This window comes from Myxocyprinus asiaticus, chromosome 13 (assembly GCF_019703515.2).
Source record: "Myxocyprinus asiaticus isolate MX2 ecotype Aquarium Trade chromosome 13, UBuf_Myxa_2, whole genome shotgun sequence".
NCBI lineage: Eukaryota > Metazoa > Chordata > Actinopteri > Cypriniformes > Catostomidae > Myxocyprinus > Myxocyprinus asiaticus.
In genome coordinates this window covers 50,023,321-50,041,929 of record NC_059356.1, presented here as the reverse complement: position 1 = coordinate 50,041,929, position 18,609 = coordinate 50,023,321, and the positions used below count along the sequence as shown (strand labels likewise).

The window sequence follows — 18,609 nt, the reverse complement described above, 5'->3', positions numbered from 1 at the left end:
AAAAAAATGTTTTCATCTGTTTACCAACATTAACTTACAATAATCAAAGATGACTTCTCTGTTTGCTCACGTCTCATCTCAGGTAGATTACATACTAGGCTTTTTTTGAGATACCAAATGCCTCATCTTGAAAGCAGACCACATCAATATAATTTTCAACATTCACATGCAATAATTGTCACTGGCAAATGTAAGTGAAATGCTTGAACTGCATTGTCCTGCTGATGCTTGTAGACTTTGCCTGGATCACTGTGGTTTCCTAAATGTCATGTGAGTTATTGGAATAAGAGCTAATAACTGTTATCTCTACAACATACAATAACCCCTCTGATTGGCTAAAAAAGAAAAACTGCTTACTTTTAAACACTACTTTCCTCTCTGTAATATCAGGTGATTTCAAGACACAAAGACACACCTTCTATATTATATCTACTACTGTATATAAAGGGTTAGGGCTAGTCTGCAGAGAATGTCCATTTGCTGCTTGGAATTAAAAAACATGGAGAACAACCAAACAGAGAGAAGAGACTTTCAGGTTTGACTGTACTTCATTAAAAATATTTATTTATTTTTTATTTTTTGTCTGTATGTTTTCGGCATCTTTATGTGCTGTATTGGTTGCGATCTGGTTGTAACTAGAATATGTGGACATTTAAGGATTGAGCCCATAGTCACAGCCCAAGTGAGGGAGAATAAATACAAGAAAAATATATTTACTTAAGTTTAATAATTTAGTGCAATTTGAGATTAATATTAAAATAGGATCAGCTGTAGGTTTTGAGTTATATTTGTGTTTATAATAGATGCCTAATGTTGCATTCCATTCCACTCGGTAAGTTGGATTTTCCAACTTCCAAGTAGGAAAAGTGCAGTGGAACACCACTTGAAGTTAGGATTCCAACTGGGAAACTTGTGCAGAAATGTTCAACTCTGATTTCTCCGAGATGCAAGTGCGTGACGTCACACAAACCAGGAAGGCACCTAGGAAGATATACAAAATAAGTGAAAAACATTCACTTTTATTAAATAATATCGATGAATTTGTCAAAGTTCCTTCATGACATGATAGTAAAGCTTGTTTAACAAACGTTAGCAGAAACAGGTGTTCAGAACATGGTAAATGATATTATCTTTTGATAATCGTACAACTGTAGCACAAATGCTAGCGTTGCAGGTTATTTATGAATTGGGTTGCTAGGAGACATCTCTGGTTACAAACCTAACCCTAACCATTATTTGAGTAAAAATGAAATGTTAAGGTGAAAAATGCAACCTCGGAATCACATTCGTCCCTGATAAGGTGATCACAATTACTTGGCTTCAATGCGGGATTTGAACTCAGGTCTTGCAAGCTCCATGATAGCACAAATACATCACCTAGACATCTAGTTGATGTCTGTGTTTACATCTGGAAGACATATTTTTTAGGTTGTTTGCTCATCTACATATGACTATAAGGTGTTTCCTCTCAGATGTCAATAAGACATTCAGCAGATGTCATTGAGACGTTTATGGATTAGAATGTTGGTAATCCTTTTTTAAAGATGTTTAGCAGATGTAAATTAGATTGTGATGATTTACAGATGAAAATATCTAAAACATCTCAGAGAAGTATGTGTGCAATCTGGGCTGGTGACACAACACACTGCGCCACAGGGGAAGGCAAATGCAGCTGAGCGGATGCAAATTTGTAATGAGAGATAGGAATTCGGCATAATGGGGCCAGTCGCAAGGCAAACATGTAATGAGAAGTAGTAAGTCATAATGTGGCTGATCCTAGGGTACGGAAGTGTCGGAAACATGTCGACTTCCTGTGTGAGCACGTTGTAAATACAATGGTTAACATTCTTTTCCCCGCTGTACACTATATATTGTATGCTTAATGCTGTTACATTTATTTTTACATAGTTAAAATAATTGGTTTACATAATTATACTTGCTCATTACACATTCCCAACATAATTATCTAGTGTTCTACAAAATACATCCTGTCATTACAGAAATATTTAGCAGCTTTTGCTGTATGAAAATATTAACAACCATCTTAATTCTTGGTAGAGGACTTTGTTAACAGGCATTGTTAATGTGTAAATGTGGGCTGTCATATACTATTTCTACACTTGCTATTAGTTGTTACTACTGGTATTATTATCAATTAGTATGTCGTGCAGAACTTCACTGATTTACTCAGCTAATTGGTTGAACATTTTGGTCAGTTTGCTGTCAGATTTTTATGTATTGAGTACCATCAAAATATTGTGTGATGTTAATATTTACTCTGCAGTGAATGAATGATGGCATTGACTCTTCTTCTGAGACAGACAGCCACCCTGCTATAGGCATGGACATTTCTTCAGAGAAAGACAGCCAGTCTGCTATGGACTCTTCAGAAACAGACAGCCACCTTTCTGTAGGCATGGACTCTTCTTCAGAGACAGACAATCACCCTGCTATGGACTCTTCAGAAACAGACAGCCACCTTTCTGTAGGCATGGACTCTTCTTCAGAGACAGACAATCACCCTGCTATGGACTCTTCAGAAACAGACAGCCACCTTTCTGGAGGCATGGACTCTTCTTCAGAGACAGATAATCACCCTGCTATGGACTCTTCAGAAACAGACAGCAACCCTGCTATAGGCATGGACACTTCTTCAGAAACAAAGAGCCACCCTGCTCTAGATGGAGAGAGCAGGAAAGATGACATGAACCAGATTCAACATGAGACAAATCTAGAGGTAACATATCATTATGAAACCACTGGATGAAAATGCATTATTATGAGGTTTAAAGACAATTTTATAGCCTTGCTTAGATAGATAGATAGATAGATAGATAGATAGATAGATAGATAGATAGATAGATAGATAGATAGATAGATAGACAGAGATAGTGAGGGAAAGATTGGAAAAGGAAATAAATTGTGAAAATGCAGTAAAGACAAACACAAATTACATTCTGTATATACATACTTAAACATTCTTCTTCTTGCATAGATCATGGTATCAAACAGATATTTGTTTTTATCTAGAATTGTCCAGGAGTACCTCCAACAGATGGTCATGCAGTCATGAGTAGAACATTTAAACTAGATTGTGATGATTCATCAGACAGCAGCATGGGTAAGAAAACATATCAGTGAGGATGACCATGACATGATAAGCCTGATTCTTTTATACTGTACTATTCTTTACTATTGGTGTTTATTTCAGAGGCTGAAGTTCCCAATCTGAGCATTGTATTATGTGGAGAATCTGTAGCAGTCCAGTTTGGACAGGACAACATTCTCCTTGGAGAGGATCCCATCCTACAAAATGTGGAAGCATCTGTGAATGTTCATTTGAAGATGAAGCTATCAGACCGGCAAGTCTCAGTGATCAACATAATCGGTTGTCATGAGACTGAACTGAACCCTGTCGATGAAGCTATTGGCAAACTACTAGATGAAAATGACTTTCACGCTTTCATATTTGTGGTGCGACTGGGCCAATTTACAGATGCTGATAAGATGTCTACTGAATGGCTACAGAGAGTATTTGGTGACAGAGTTCTTCAGTTTATGATGATTCTCTTCACCTATGAGAAAGAAGAAGAGTGTGACTCTATAATAGATGATCTAAAGAAGAACTCTGTTCTAGAGCAGCTGCTGGAGAAATGTGGAGGAAGATATCACACTTGCAGCAAGATCATGAACAACCAATCAGAGATGAGAGAACTGATGAACAAGATTGACCAGCTGTTTAAAGAAAATAAACAGCAGTGCTACACTAGTAAGCTAAAACTCAGAGAAGATAAATCAAAGTTGTATCAGAGAGGTTTGGAAAACCCAAATATACAGTATAATGAATGTCTAAATATCCTCCTTTAATTACTTAAAGAAGTAAATCCATTCCCGTCCATGCTCAAGCATGCCCAATGTGTTTACCTTAATGCACTTCAGGACAACTATGAGCAAGTGAACTCATGAAATTTGATTTGGTGTATTTCTCCTATCACAGTAAACATAATATTTCAGAAACTTTTGATATACCACACAATATAATATACTGTATATATTCAGTATACACAACAATACACATACAGGACATGCAATGGTAGCCCAAGGTCAAATGTAAATGATCAGGATAAATAGAACAGAGACTGGTAACATAACAGAATCTTAAGTTTGTGAGGGAATTAATGCAATATACAACAGATGCATGTATTTCTATTTCAGTTGTCTCCTTTCACCAACCCAGTTCCCTTCATCTGTGATTTCACTTTTGCTTAGCAACACATATCTCACTGGAAACCATGAAAGATCAAAATCGTCACAGTAAGATGGACATTCCTACAATGACTGATGAATCTTCTGCCACTGATGAAAAACACAGCAGGCAAGATAAGGACAAATATGAGAAGATAAACCAACATCCACATTCCGATCAAACAGAGATTTTGGAAGATCACAAGGTAAGTATGGTGTGAAGATAAAAGAAAGAGAAAAAGAGTGTCACAAGAATGAAGTGAAGAGGGATGTGCATGATAGGATAAAAGACAATTAACCTTTGATAACGTTTTTTTTTTTTTTTTTTTTTGTTTTTTTGAGGACAATGAACTCACAGTGAAAGTTGAGAAAAACTCCCAAATGGAAGTACCAACAGAAAAGCTTGAGGAAACCTTCCAGACTGAAGGACCTACAGAAAAGCTTGAGACATCTGAGGGATCAGACTCTAGAACCCCATTAACAAGTGATGAGGGTAAGAATCTAAATCTAACAGCTGGATATAAAATTTGTCTACTCTTCATATTGGTCATTATTCTAAACGATTTTGAAGCAATTTGGGTCAAATTTTAAAGTCTGTTGTAAGAGCCACACTTCCTACTGCTAGGTGGTGGCGCTATGACTATTACCCAAAATAATCAAACCCATGTAATTAGCCCCCAAGAATAAAAATACATCTCAATTTTGATCTAAATCACACATTGCACACAGAAGATATGAGACACTTCAAATCTTCACACCCATTTTTGTTGTTAATTCAGGCGTTTCACTAAATAACTTAGAATTCCTTTTTAAATATCATGCTTTTGCTTAGCTTAAATACAAATATAATTAAGATAAACGATGCACCGGTTCTGACCAAGGAGCAGCATGTATATGCTGAACAAAATGGGACCTGATGTAGATTCAGATCTATTATTTCCCAGATGGTCAAACTGGAAACGATCTGTGAGGTAGGATCAATCAAGGCAGTCAAGCACAACACCAGACATTCTTAACCATGCAACCTTTCGAGGACGATGGTGTGACAGACTGTATCAAATGCAGCACTAAGGTCAAACAAGACTAAAATGTTGCAAGCTCCTGAGTCAACTACAATGACACAATATTTCAAGACTTTAAAAAGTGCAGTTTCAGTTCTATGTCCTGATTTAAATCCAGATAGAAAGGGTTCTAGTAAATTATTTAGGGACAAATAGTTCTGTAATCGTGCAGTAAAAACACATTCATGGACCCTGGCCAGAAATGGGAGATTAGCTATAGGCCTGTTAGATAAGTCTACAGCATCACACCCAGTCTTTGTAGGGACTGGTGTGATAGCTGCTATCTTAATGGCCAAAGGGACAAGCCCAGAATTTAGAGAATAGTTCACGATTGTAGTGATATGTGGGCTAATAAATGTCAAGCACTCCTGAAGAACAGTTGTTGGCAGAGGGTCAATAATACATGTAGATGAACTCATGATAATTACTAATTAAAAAAAAAAAAAAAAAAAAAAAAAAAAACGATACAGTAGTAAAACTAGAAAAGACAGTAGAAGGTGGATTGATAATACAGGTATTAATAGGTACAGAGGAAGAACCAGAAGCAATTGTTCAGTGAAGTAATTATGAAACTTGTTACACATCTCAACAGAAGAACAGATAGTTCTGTTTGTGGGTTTGAGAAGTTTGTTAATAGTCTTAAGTATAATTTTATAATTAGCAACACCATAGTGCACTTCTCTAGCAGCTTTGAGGGCATGGTGATACTCTGTCTGGTGTTGTTCTAACATAAGCTTATGAACAGTGAGACCAGATTTTGTATTGCCACACAAACTTCCTGAGTGATGGTGTAGTGGGCTAAAGCACATAACTGGTAATCAGAAGGTTGCTGGTTCAATCCCCACAGCCACCACCATTGTGTCCTTGAGCAAGGCACTTAACTCCAGGTTACTCCGGGGGGATTGTCCCTGTAATAAGTGCACTGTAAGTCGCTTTGGATAAAAGTGCCTGCCAAATGCATAAATGTAAATGTAAACTTCCTTCCTCTGACTTTCAGTCATGGCCTTAGAATACATGGGGAATGTGCCCCTGCCCCCACACAAACACACACTTTCAATAAAACCAAAGTCCATCCCCCACACTTTTTCCCCAGTTAAATGCGATTATGTTGTGCATTTCATACATCAAATGTGTGTGTAAATGCAAATGAAAAAATTCACTGATCTATCTCAAAAGAGACGATACAGCTGCTCAGCTATGTGTGTATGTATCTATGCTCATCATGTAGCGTCATTTCCATATTTTGTCATTCAACTCGGGAAAATACCCCCATTCATGTTTTTACTGTGACATCAAGTAATGCAAGTTGTCTTATGGTATCTGTTGATGGTTTTTGATGATGGTATTGATATTCATAATTTAATATAATTATGATATTATATCTTGCATGCCTCATAAAGCAATAGAAGCTTTCTATTAATTATGTGCAACATTCAGCATTCGCGATTACGTGCAAATTTGTGCTTTTCATCCAAAACTGGATCAGTGTGTGACACAACTGTCCCAAAGCATATCAGTTCATTTGTCCACTTTAATGACTGAGTGACTGAACCATTAATGGCAATAATGACAACATGCACAGGTACAAATTAAAATATACAATAAGGTGAAAAAAAGTGGTTCCCTATCTGTTACTCACTCGACGTTGTGTCGATGCAGTGACACTAGGGGTCATTCTTGGGAGCCCCAAACACCTCTGATCTTTGAGAAAAAGCCAATGGGAATTGGCAAGTGGAATTTGCATGCCACTCCCCCGGACATACAGGTATAAAAGGAGCTGGCTCGCAAACACTCATTCAGATTTTCTCTTTGGAGCAGAGCGGTTGTATTTCAGCGAGCTGAATTCCTCCGCCGATCCATTCACCTCTACAAAAGCTGCTGGATTTATGCCGCATTACAGCAGCTTCTCCCCCTCTTGCACTGGTGGAGTCTAAAAGAGTATATATTCTTGCAATAAAAGAGTATATTTTCCCTACTAAAAGAGAGCCACTGACGGAGAGCATCTTTTTAAAGATGCCTTTCCGTCTGTGTTTGTTTCCTGGTTGCGGTCGTTACCTCTCCGCTTCCGATGGCCACGATTGCTGTCTTACATGCTTGGGCGCTGCCCACATGGAGACAGCGTTCGTGGACGGGTCATGTTCTCACTGCAAGAGCATGACCATGGCAACGTTGCGGTTGTGGCTTTCCTTCGTTAGAGAGAAAGCCACCCCAGTGGCTCCCTGCCTCGGTCCTTCTACCTACGGGTTTGAGGCCGCATTGGTTAGCACTGGGGGCGATTTGGGGACACCAATGGGAGCCGCTCCACCAGGTAACCCCCCACGGAGCTCCCATTCCCCAGTACGCTCGTTCGCCCTGCTAGGATGAGACCGCCGGCTCGTCTCAGGGCGAGTTCGCGATCTCATTCGGTGCTCGTGAAGTGGATGAGCTCTCGATCGCAGCATCGGAGAGTGGGCTGGTCAAGTCTGACACCGAGGACTCGACTGGGCTTCCACCTTCAGGTGCGGTCGCCCAGTCGCAGGCCAACATTTTAGTGAGCGTCCGGCATCAGGATTGGTTCGTGGCGGTAGACCTGAAGGACGCATACTTCAACGTCCAGTACAAGGTCCTCCCCTTCAGTCGGTCCCTGTCGCCTCGCATCTTCACAGAAGTCGCAGAGGCAGCCCTTACCCCGCTAAGGGAAGTGGGCATCCTCAACTGTCTCGATGACTGGCTGGCTCTAGCTCACTCTTGAGACTTGTTGTGTGTGCACAGGGACCTGGTGCTCAGGCACCTCAGCTGGTTGGGGTTTCGTTGGGGTACACAGCATCTCTTTTCTTGGGTTGGAGTTAGACTCAAGTCTCTATAATGGCATGCCTCATGAGCGAGCATGGTCATCACGCCAATCTGCCGCTACCTGTTCAGCCCATGGACGGGCATTGCATTCCTGTGGGCAGGAGTCCCCTTAATGCAAGTACCCCAGGTGCTTCGTGGTTACAACAGATGCCTCAGAGCATGGCTGGGGTGCTGTGTGCAATGGGCATGCAGCCGCGGGATCCTTGACGGGGCTGCGACTGCATTGGCATGTCAACTGCCTCGAGTTGCTGGCAGTATTGCTCGCCCTGCAGAGGCTTCGGCCGTTGATCCAGAGCAAGCACGTGTTGGTCCGGACGGACAACACGGCGATGGAAGCGTACAGTAACTGCCAAGGTGGCTTGCGCTCACGTCACATGTCGCAACTTGAACGCCGTCTCCTCCTCAAGTCATTGTGAGCCACTCACATCCCGGGTGACCTCGACAGCACCGCAGATGCGCTGTCACGACAGGTCACACTTGGGAGAGTGGAGACTCCACCCCCAGGTGGTCAAGCGCAGGTAAGCCTGTTCGCTTCCCAGGAATCCTCCCACTGCCTGCTCTGGTACGCCCTGACCGAGGCTTCCCTCGGCACAGATGCGCTGGCACACAGCTGGCCCCGTGGGCCATGCTAGTATGTATTCCCCCCAGTGAGCCTACGTGCACAGACCCTGTGCAAGGTCAGGGAGGACGAGGAGCAGGTCATCCTAGTGGCACCCTACTGGCCCACCCAGACTTGGGTCTCAGACCTCACACTCCTTGTGACAGCCCCTCCCTGGCAAATTCTCCTGAGGAGGGTTTTCCTCTCTCAGGGACGGGGCACCATCTGGCACCCACGACCAGAACTCTGGAATGTTCATTTCTGGCCTTATGCAGCGCACACAGATCTCATGACCGTCTGATGGCGGGATATATAGTTTGCATGTGGGACACTTGCGGAACACCATCTTAAAGAAGATGCGTAACTCGCATGCATGCTCTTTTAGCTATAAAAATAGCATAATTTAAAATATACGTATATAGAGGAGACAAAACTCAGCTGAATGCTGCAGGGGAGGCGTGTCAGTGCTGCTGCCGGTGCTGCGTTGTCAAACGATGAGCATCCACTGTAGCAAAGAACCCAATTGCTGGTGTTGGAAAGTCACTGGCGACAAATTGGAAAAGTATCCTCGCCTGAACACTGCAGGGGAGCGGTCCAGTCTATTGCTGCAGGAGTTTAAGATCTCTGCGAAAAGTCGCCCGGATCGTGTCTGCAGCGAGGAACCGTCTACTGGATAAAAGGTGTTTTTCGATGCCGAAGCAGAGGTGATCAGTCGCAGTCTTGAAGAAAATTGTGAATAAATGGTAAATTTGCACCCGCTTATATAGGCGAAATGTGCGCCTAAAAGGGCGGGGGCTCAATTCACCATTGCCATTCATAAGATTGCCGTTATTATACAAGGGCTTCAACAAGGGCATCTAGGAAGGACTCCCCCAAGTGTTGGCTTCTAACGCAATTATGAAGTGAACGAATTGAAAGTAAACATTTGAGGCGATTTGAGGAACGTTTGAACAGGGAACACTTTATGATGTGTTACTCATACAGACAGAGGGCGCTGAACACTTTTATGAATACAGATAAGATGCCATTGAAGAACTTTCCCTTTGGAACTTCATGGAGAGAATCCACATACATCAGAAAAAAATGGGGTGGGGTTTTCAAGTAAGTTTGGAGCAGCAGAAATAGTTAACTTTGTGTAAATTGCCATGAGAACAATTAGCTTTATGCTAAACTAAAATGCCCTTTCATGTACCTGTTATGCCATTATATTTTATAATAAATTCTAACAGGAAACTCCATTAGATTGTTTTTTCCTCTCTATTAAGACCTTTGATATTAGGGCAAATATGTAATGCAAAAATCTTACTATTAATAAAAAAAAAACAATTTTCCTGTAAAAATACCTAATAAATCCATAAAATGTATTTACTTGAGAAGCAACACTGCATAAGATATTTTGCCATTTTTAAGAACATGTTCAATATATATATATATATATCAGCCGTGGCCCGTGCAATTTAAGTCTAGGCCTTCAGTGCAATTCATGCAATTAAGAAAACACAGTTTCACAATAAATAAGACACCATATGCCAATCTTACATTACGTGGCAGTCAACTAATAAAACCAATTGAAATTTTAAAAACACATCCAAGCACAAAAGTCAAAACCAAGGAGGTCTAATACCAAAAAAAAATATCTCTAACAATATTTGTGATTTACATTTTGCTTGCAATAAATTTTGTTTCGTCAGGGTACACGGTTACTTTTCAAAACATTATCCGACACTGAATGCTCAAGCAGCGTAATTTACACTTAGAAAACTCCTGATATTGCTATAACAATGCAAAAAGCACTTACCAATTTGCTTGAAGTGAAAATCATTCCTGCTTTCCTGTTTAATTAATCAATTGCACGATCATACAGAACAGCTTTGGTTTTTAAATCCATAAGGATCTCTTTTTCAACGGTGATGAGGCAGTGACAGTTGACTCATCAGCAAGATCTCGTGCTCTTCGCTTTCAAATTACGTACATCACTTAAAGTGTGATTGCATCACTCAAGGCCAGCTAGAAGGCCTGGACCGGGACATATCCTAAAGACCACACCCACAAGAACAAATAAATCAATCTGATTGGCTGATGAATCTGACAATCTGACTTTAGGTGCCTATTCACTGCAGTGTTGAGGGATTCTGTGGAAATTCTGAAGGCCTGATGGGGTGGAGCTCAGACTCACACGCTGCTTTGGCTAAGGAGCATGGCTTCAGGCATGCGATTTGTGAAAAAGTTGTCACACTTCGCTTGTAAGCATCGAGGAATAAATACTGTTTGGATACATTTTTTTGCTTTTTTCTATTCATTTGTAGATTAATTAGGAGTCAAAATCAAAAGTAACAGTCAGTATCTGGTGTGGCCACCTGCTGCATTCAGTACTGCAGTGCATCTCCTCCTCATGGACTGCACCAGATTTGCCAGTTCTTGCTGTGAGATGTTACCCAACTCTTCCACCAAGGCACTTGCAAGTTCCCAGACATTTCTGGGGGGAATGGCTCTAGCTCTCACCCTCCGATTAACAGGTCCCAGACGTGCTCAATGGGATTGAGATCCGGGCTCTTCGCCGGCCATGGCAGAACACTGACATTCCTGTCTTGCAGGAAATCACGCATAGAACAAGCAGTATGGCTGGTGGCATTGTCATGCTGGAGGGTCATGTCAGGATGAGCCTGCAGGAAGGGTACTACATGAGGGAGGAGGATGTCTTCCCTGTAATGCACATCGAGATTGCCTGCAATGACAACAAGCTCAGTCCGATGATGCTGTGACACACCGCCCCAGACCATGATGGACCCTCCACCTCCAAATCAATCCCACTCCAGAGTACAGGCCTCGGTGTAACGCTCATTCCTTCGACAATAAACGCGAGTCCGACCATCACCCCTGGTGAGACAAAACTGCGACTCGTCAGTGAAGAGCACTTTTTGCCAGTCCTGACTGGTCCAGCGAAGGTAGGTTTGTGCCCATAGGCGACGTTGTCCCCAGTGATGTCTGATAAGTACTTGCCTTACAACAGGCCTACAAGCCTCTCTCAGCCTATTGCAGACAGTCTGAGCACTGATGGAGGGATTGTGCATTCCTGGTGTAACTCAGGCAGTTGTTGTTCCCATCCTGTACCTGTCCAGCAGTTATGATCTTCGGATATGCCTAAGGCATGTTCATGCAGATGAGCAGGGACCCTGGGCATCTTTCTTTTGGTGTTTTTCAGAGTCAGTGGAAAGGTCTCTGTAGAGCTGAGGAGGGCGGGGCCGGGCTGGAATGAGACACACCCGGTCCCCAATCAGCCTGATGGGGTGCGCGAGGGATAAAGGCGGCCGGGGACGACAGTTCGAGAGAGAGAGAATTACAGACAGCTGTGCTGTGTTTTTAGTTCTGTGTTTTTGGTTGGGTTTTTTGGTTAATAAATTATTATTTAAGTTGTCAAGCCGGTTCTCGCCTCCTCCTTTCCTCTAAACCCCCTTACACTGGTGCCGAAACCCGGGAGGAGGAGGGATTCCCGTCGCAGGGGCCTCGACACTGCCGTCCACCCAGGGGAGCGCCGCTGCCGTCTGATGGGGGACGGAGTAGCCCGACTACCTGGACGCGGGGAACGGCCGCCGTCCGCGAGGCGAGTGGGGACGGGACTCCCCGACCGCCTGGAGCGAGGGAGCCGCTGCCGGGGGCGGAGGAGTGCCCTGCCGTCCCCCGGGAACACGGAGGGGTCGAGAGAAGACCCCGGTCCCCAATCAGCCTGATGGGGCGCGCGAGGGATAAAGGCGGCCGGGGACGACAGTTCGAGAGAGAGAGAATTACAGACAGCTGTGCTGTGTTTTTAGTTCTGTGTTTTTGGTTGGGTTTTTTGGTTAATAAATTATTATTTAAGTTGTCAAGCCGATTCTCGCCTCCTCCTTTCCTCTAAACCCCCTTACAGTCTCTTTAGTGTCCTAAGTTTTTATAACTGTGACCTTAAGTCTACAAGTAAAAAGGGAAAGCGACAGAGTCCGTAACAAAACCCGAATCAACATCGGCTTGGCTTTTCAGAGGTGGCGACAATCCGAGATCTGAAAGGATTTAAAAGCAACCCAGAGATGGCTTTTTCTTACTCAACAGGCAAGATATTTGATTGAACCGATAGATAACCATGTAGCTCTCTAACAGTAGTGTGAGTTCATTATATAGCATTAGCTATTGTAAATGGTAATTTCATTATGGGTTGTTGTAGTGCTGTGCTGGATTTTATTTTCAAGGAAGGACCTTATAAATTATTAACCTAATGGGTTGCCAAATGAACAACATCTTCAGCTGTCTAATTAGTCAGCTCTCTCTGTATGTGTGTGTGTGTGTGTGTGTGTGTGTGTGTGTAGTGAAATACAATAATTAAACTGTAATCGGTGCAGAACTTTTCACTTGCTAGCACACATGTGTATTTTTCCTTGTAACAGCAATAATTTATATAAATAATTCCTTTAGTCCTAGACATGTGAGTCTTGAAATGATGTTGACCACTGGTGGCAACAATGACGATCTATAAATTAGTTACTACCGTGGTGTATTTGGCCAGAATAGTTGTAAAACATTGTAAAAGAACACCCCCCCCCCCCACACACACACACACAAGTTAACCCTTAAGAACCCCCTTATTTCTTATTTTTTTAATCATCGCTCTTAATAATGAAAAAAACTCCTTCAGACCACTCTGTGCACAAATGTTTTCAAATCAACTGTAGAAATATTCTAATTTGAAAGCTGTTCTGTATGATTTTTATTTTTTGTCACAGAAGAGCAAGCAGCAGATACTGAAGATGGAAAAACACAGACTCCGGTAAACTTGGACCAAACCAAGAAACAAGACATACTCACAGTAAGTAATATGATAAATTTTTGGTAAGAACCTTGGATACGTTTATTTTTTAGAAAAAAGAAAGCGAGCAGAGATCAACGGTGAAGAGGAAGAGATGGAAGAAACCAAAAAGGGTGCAAAAGTGACTTAGCATCTAAATGAATAACCAATTCCTCTCTTTGTACTAACATTTTTTACTGATGCCCTATAAATTATTTTTATTGAAAACATTCCATCAATCAATTTCTTTAGATAGAAAATGCAACACTTGATAAGCTTAAACTTATGGGCTTTATTTTCGTGAATGCACTAGTCACAGCGCTACACACAATGATGCTGCATCTTATCCAGTTTTCAAGTGGGCATGAGTGGGAGTGCTTGTGTATCATGAGGTGCCATGAACAGAGGAACAGTTCAAAGAATTTATTCACAATAAATGTAAGCAGTCCAGGGATGGTGAATGCAGGAACCCTAGCACCGGCTGCAGGGGAGAGAAATAACTCCAATAGTGAGCACTACTGTGCGAGGAGCAATCGAAGAGTGTGTACGTAGGAAGAGTGTGTGCTTAGTGGAAGTCAGGAATGGATTATCAGAATCCTCTGTAGAAGCTTGGTGAGGTGCAGAATGATGCCCAGTAGATATGCGTGCCCTTAACTCCCGGCACGCGGGCAGAGACAAGAAAACCTCCGTGGAATGCTAGCTGACATGCACCAATACTGGAAGGCAACCACAACCCAACAACGCAGGCAACCAACAGAATAACGAGACAGGACGAACTAGACAAAGAGTGTGAGGTTAGATCTCAACTTCATTTAACAATCTATCAAAGAAACAGAGAACATGACAGGTTTAAGAAGGGAATGCATAAGAGGAGAACAGGTGTTGCTCATCATATTAATCAGTGATATGATTAGCGTTTCTTATGAAAAACTCGAGGAAGAGAAAATTACTATACAAACAGAACAAATCAACAGACTCTCTGGAACCATGACAGCTTGAACTATCTGTGGGTGTATGTGTGCAAACTGTGGGTGCATTGTATGTTAATGATGTGAAGCAAAGCGCAATTTGCCATTTTCCTCAGAAATGGGTCATTGCACTGAGACTTCTGAGAACCATGTCTATTCTCGTGCAAAGTCCTGCATTTGCAGTTTGGAGATTCCACCAGCAGGTGGTAATAAAGTTCATGTCTAAATTCTAAAATTATGTCCTGATGATCGCTGTTAATACTGACTATGATTTGTGTGTCAGTAGATCAATGTTTAATTATACCTATAATCTCTATACTTTAATGGAGCCTACATCCAATTAGTCATGATGAGTGCCATATGTAGCCACAACTTAGACAACTTAGCACTCTTAAAATAGATCTCTATGTCTTTTGTATTTTTGTAGTCATTACAGTCAGACTAATGTTGAGACACTTTTTAGAAAACGTCCTGGTTACTTGCGTAACCTCTGTTCCCTGATGTAGGGAACGAGACGTTGTGTCGATGTAGTAACACTAGGGGTCACTCTTGGGAGCCCGAAACACCTCTGGTCTTTGAAAAAAGGCCAATGAAAATTGGCGAGTGGTATTTGCATACCACTCACCCGAACATACGGGTATAAAAGGAGCTGGTATGCAACCACTCATTCAGGTTTTGTGCTGAGGAGCCAAGACAAGGTCCAGGCCATTTCAGCGGGTAGTCCAGCGTTGTGGCAGGAGGGACACAACGTCTCATTCCCTCCATCAGGGAACGGAGGTTACGCAAGTAACCAGGACGTTCCCTATCTGTCACTCACTCAACATTGTGTCGATGTAGTGACACTAGTGGTCCCTATACGAAAAGCCACAACTGGCTGAACTGTGTTATGTGAACTGGCGGTGTGTAATGGACAGACCACTGTGTGCCTCGTAGCCAGCACACCAGGCCGACATGTAACCTCCCCCAATGCTTTTATGAGTGTCGAACGGCCCTTCGGGGACAAGTCGACTGCCCAAAAGATAGAGACAGGCTAGCCCAGTCGTGGCCTCTTATCCTCTCTTTTTATTTTTCTCTCTCCCCAAAAAAAGAGTGAAATTTGTTAACCGACTGGGGCCCCCAGGTCTACGTCTGTGGGGGTGTCCCTCCCAAGGGGAAGACACCGCGGAAACCACATCCCGCCCGGGGAGAAATTTTAGTGGAAATTCGTCACATGGTCTTGACAAGCCTTGTCGGAAGTATGTCCCATGGTAGGTCCTACCCTACGGGGGAGGAGTTTCTACAAACATGGTCACTGGGGCAGAGGGGGCTCTGCTCAAGGAAGACGCAGTTTACCAACAGAGAAACGAATTAGCGGAAGATATACATTGCATGGGATTACCTATGGGGAACCAACACATGCGGAGCACCTAACCTTGCACAGGGTCTATGCAAGTAGGCTCACTGGGGGAAATGCGTATTTGTGTAGTCCAGGGGGCCAGCTGTGTGCCAGCGTGTCTATACCAAGAGGTGCCTCGGTCAAGGCGTACCAGAGCGGGCAGTGGGAGAATTCTTGGGAAGTGAACAGGTCTACCTGTGCCTGCCTGAATCAACTCCAGATCAGGTGGACCACCTGAGGGTGGAGTCTCCACTCTCCCCTGAGGGTAACCTGTTGTGACAGCGCATCCGCTGCAGTGTTGAGGTCGCCCGGGATGTGAGCGGCTCGCAGCGACTTGAGGTGCTGCTGACTCCAGAGAAGGAGACGGCAGGCGAGTTGTGACATACAACAGGAGCGTAAACCACCTTGACGGTTGATGTATGCCACCGTTGCTGTGTTGTCTGTCCGAACTAACACATGCTTGCCCTGGGTCAACAGGCGAAACCTCCACAGGGCTAGCAGAATTGCCAACAACTCGAGGTAGTTGATGTGCCAACATAGACACGGGCCCATCCAGGAGCCGGCGGCTGCGTGCCCATAACATACAGCGCCCCAGCCTGTTTTGGAGGCATCTGTCATAACCACGACGCGCCTGGAGACCTGCTCTAGGGGAATGCCTGCCCGTAAAAATGTGAGGTCGGTCCATGGGCTGAAGAGGCGGTGACAGACCGGCGTGATGGCCACGCGTTGTGTCCCAAGGCGCCATGCCCATCTCGGGACTCGAGTCAGGAGCCAGTGCTGAAGCGGTCTCATATGCATCAACCCGAGCGGAGTGGCCACCACTGAGGATGCCATATGCCCCAGGAGCCTCTGAAACAGTTTCAGTGGAACCGCTTTCTTCTGTCTGAATGCCTTCAAACAGGTCAGCACCAACTGTGCACGCTCGTTCGTGAGGCGTGCCGTCATCGAGACTGAGTCTAACTCCAAGCCGAGAAAAGAGATGCTCTGAACCAGGAGGAGCTTGCTCTTTTCCCAGTTGACCCGAAGCCCTAGTCGGCTGAGGTGCAAGAGCTCCATGTCCCTGTGCGCACACAACACATCCCAAGAGTGAGCTAGGATTAGCCAGTCGTTGAGATAGTTGAGAATGCGAATGCCCACTTCCCTTAACGGGGCAAGGGCTGCCTCTGCGTCCTTCGTGAAGACGCGAGGGGACAAGGACAGGCCAAAAGGGAGGACCTTGTACTGATACGCCCGACCCTCGAATGCAAACTGCAGGAAGGGTCTGTGTCGAGGTAGAATCGAGATGTGGAAGTACGCGTCCTTAGGGTCTACTGCCGTGAAACAATCTTGATGCCGGATGCTCGCTAGAATGCGTTTTTGCATCAGCATCTTGAACAGGAGTCTGCGTAAAGCCCAGTTCAATACTCGCAGGTCCAAGATTGGCCGCAACCCACCGCCTTTCTTCGGTGCAATGAAGTTGTGGCTGTAAAACCCCTTCTTCACCTCGGCCGGAGGGACAGGCTCTATCGCACCCTTCTGTAGGAGGGTAGCGATTTCCATGCGCAAGGTAGCGGCGTTCTCACCCTTCACCGAGGGCCCTTCACCACAGCGCCCAGACACGAAAGACAGCGATCATGACCATCAGAAGGTGAGAGATAACGACCGCAACCAGGAATAACACACAAACGCAAGGGCTCTTTAGAAAGACGTTCCGTGTGTGCTGCTCTTTTAGAGAAATACACTCTTTTTTTTAGAATATATTCTTTTATTTCTGCCGAAGCGCCCAGGGGCATTCTCTGCAGTGCACCAGTGCAGAGGGGGAAGAAGCTGCTGAAATGCGCCGTCAGATCCAGCAGAGGTGAATGAACAGCCATGGGAATTCAGCTCAGTGAGCATCGACCGTTCGGCTTCGAAGAGCAAATCTGAATGAGTGGTTGCAAATTTTCATTGGCCTTTTTTCAAAGACCAGAGGTGTTTCGGGCTCCCAAAAGTGACCCCTAGTGTCAACTACATCGACACAACGTCGAGTGAGTGACAGATAAGGAACGTTATTTATCTCTTTAAGGGCATTTTCACACCTGGCTCATTTGGAGCATTTGCTTCTGAACCGGGTGTGTTATCTCCCTTGGATCGGTTCATTTAGGCATATATGAACACGGAAATCAACTGATCTTAGACCACCTAAATGAGGTGGTCTCAGGCCGATTGCAAACAAACTCTGGTCGCTTGGGGTGAGAATGCAATCCGACCCAACGGACCAACAAACCTAACAATATCCCTATAAAAACCATGAACATAGCTGATGGATCTGCGGAGAAGAAATATATAGGTCAGCATGTCACTGTAATTCATGATCAAAACATGGATATAGTCTTTGGCAACCATATTAGATAATTGTACGTTTACAATAGTTGAGTAATAATTCTTGAGGTACTTTTAGTATGATCGCTTCTCACTTTTGGATAGCGGGAGAACAGATAGCGTTAGCAACTTTCTGATAGATAAAAACATGAGTTCACTCTTTCTGCTGTGTGTGTTGTGTGTGTGTTTGTGTGCAACTTTGAACATGAGAACAGGCACTTTTCAATGCAGAATTAATGCAAAATCAACTAATGATGGATAAAAAAATAACCATTACAGAAAGTGTACAACTCATTTCAATCCCAGTGATGGACAATGTTTATTAGCAGTGTAACCTCTTTCTGGAATGCACATTCTGTACAACGCGGTGAAGTTTT

General features: G+C 43.6%; 1 protein-coding gene across 1 annotated transcript in view; it reads left to right on the top strand.

Annotated features, from left to right (window-relative positions):
• Positions 1–18,609, top strand: part of LOC127451020 (interferon-induced very large GTPase 1-like) — a gene marked incomplete at its 5' end in the record, with an annotated part of 40,191 nt that overhangs the window by 16,003 nt on the left and 5,579 nt on the right. The window contains 4 exons of the mRNA XM_051715492.1: positions 3,212–3,814; positions 4,270–4,451; positions 4,588–4,738; positions 13,488–13,570. Of these exons, the coding sequence (XP_051571452.1) occupies positions 3,212–3,814; positions 4,270–4,451; positions 4,588–4,738; positions 13,488–13,570 (1,019 nt within the window). The remainder of the gene's footprint in view (positions 1–3,211; positions 3,815–4,269; positions 4,452–4,587; positions 4,739–13,487; positions 13,571–18,609) is intronic.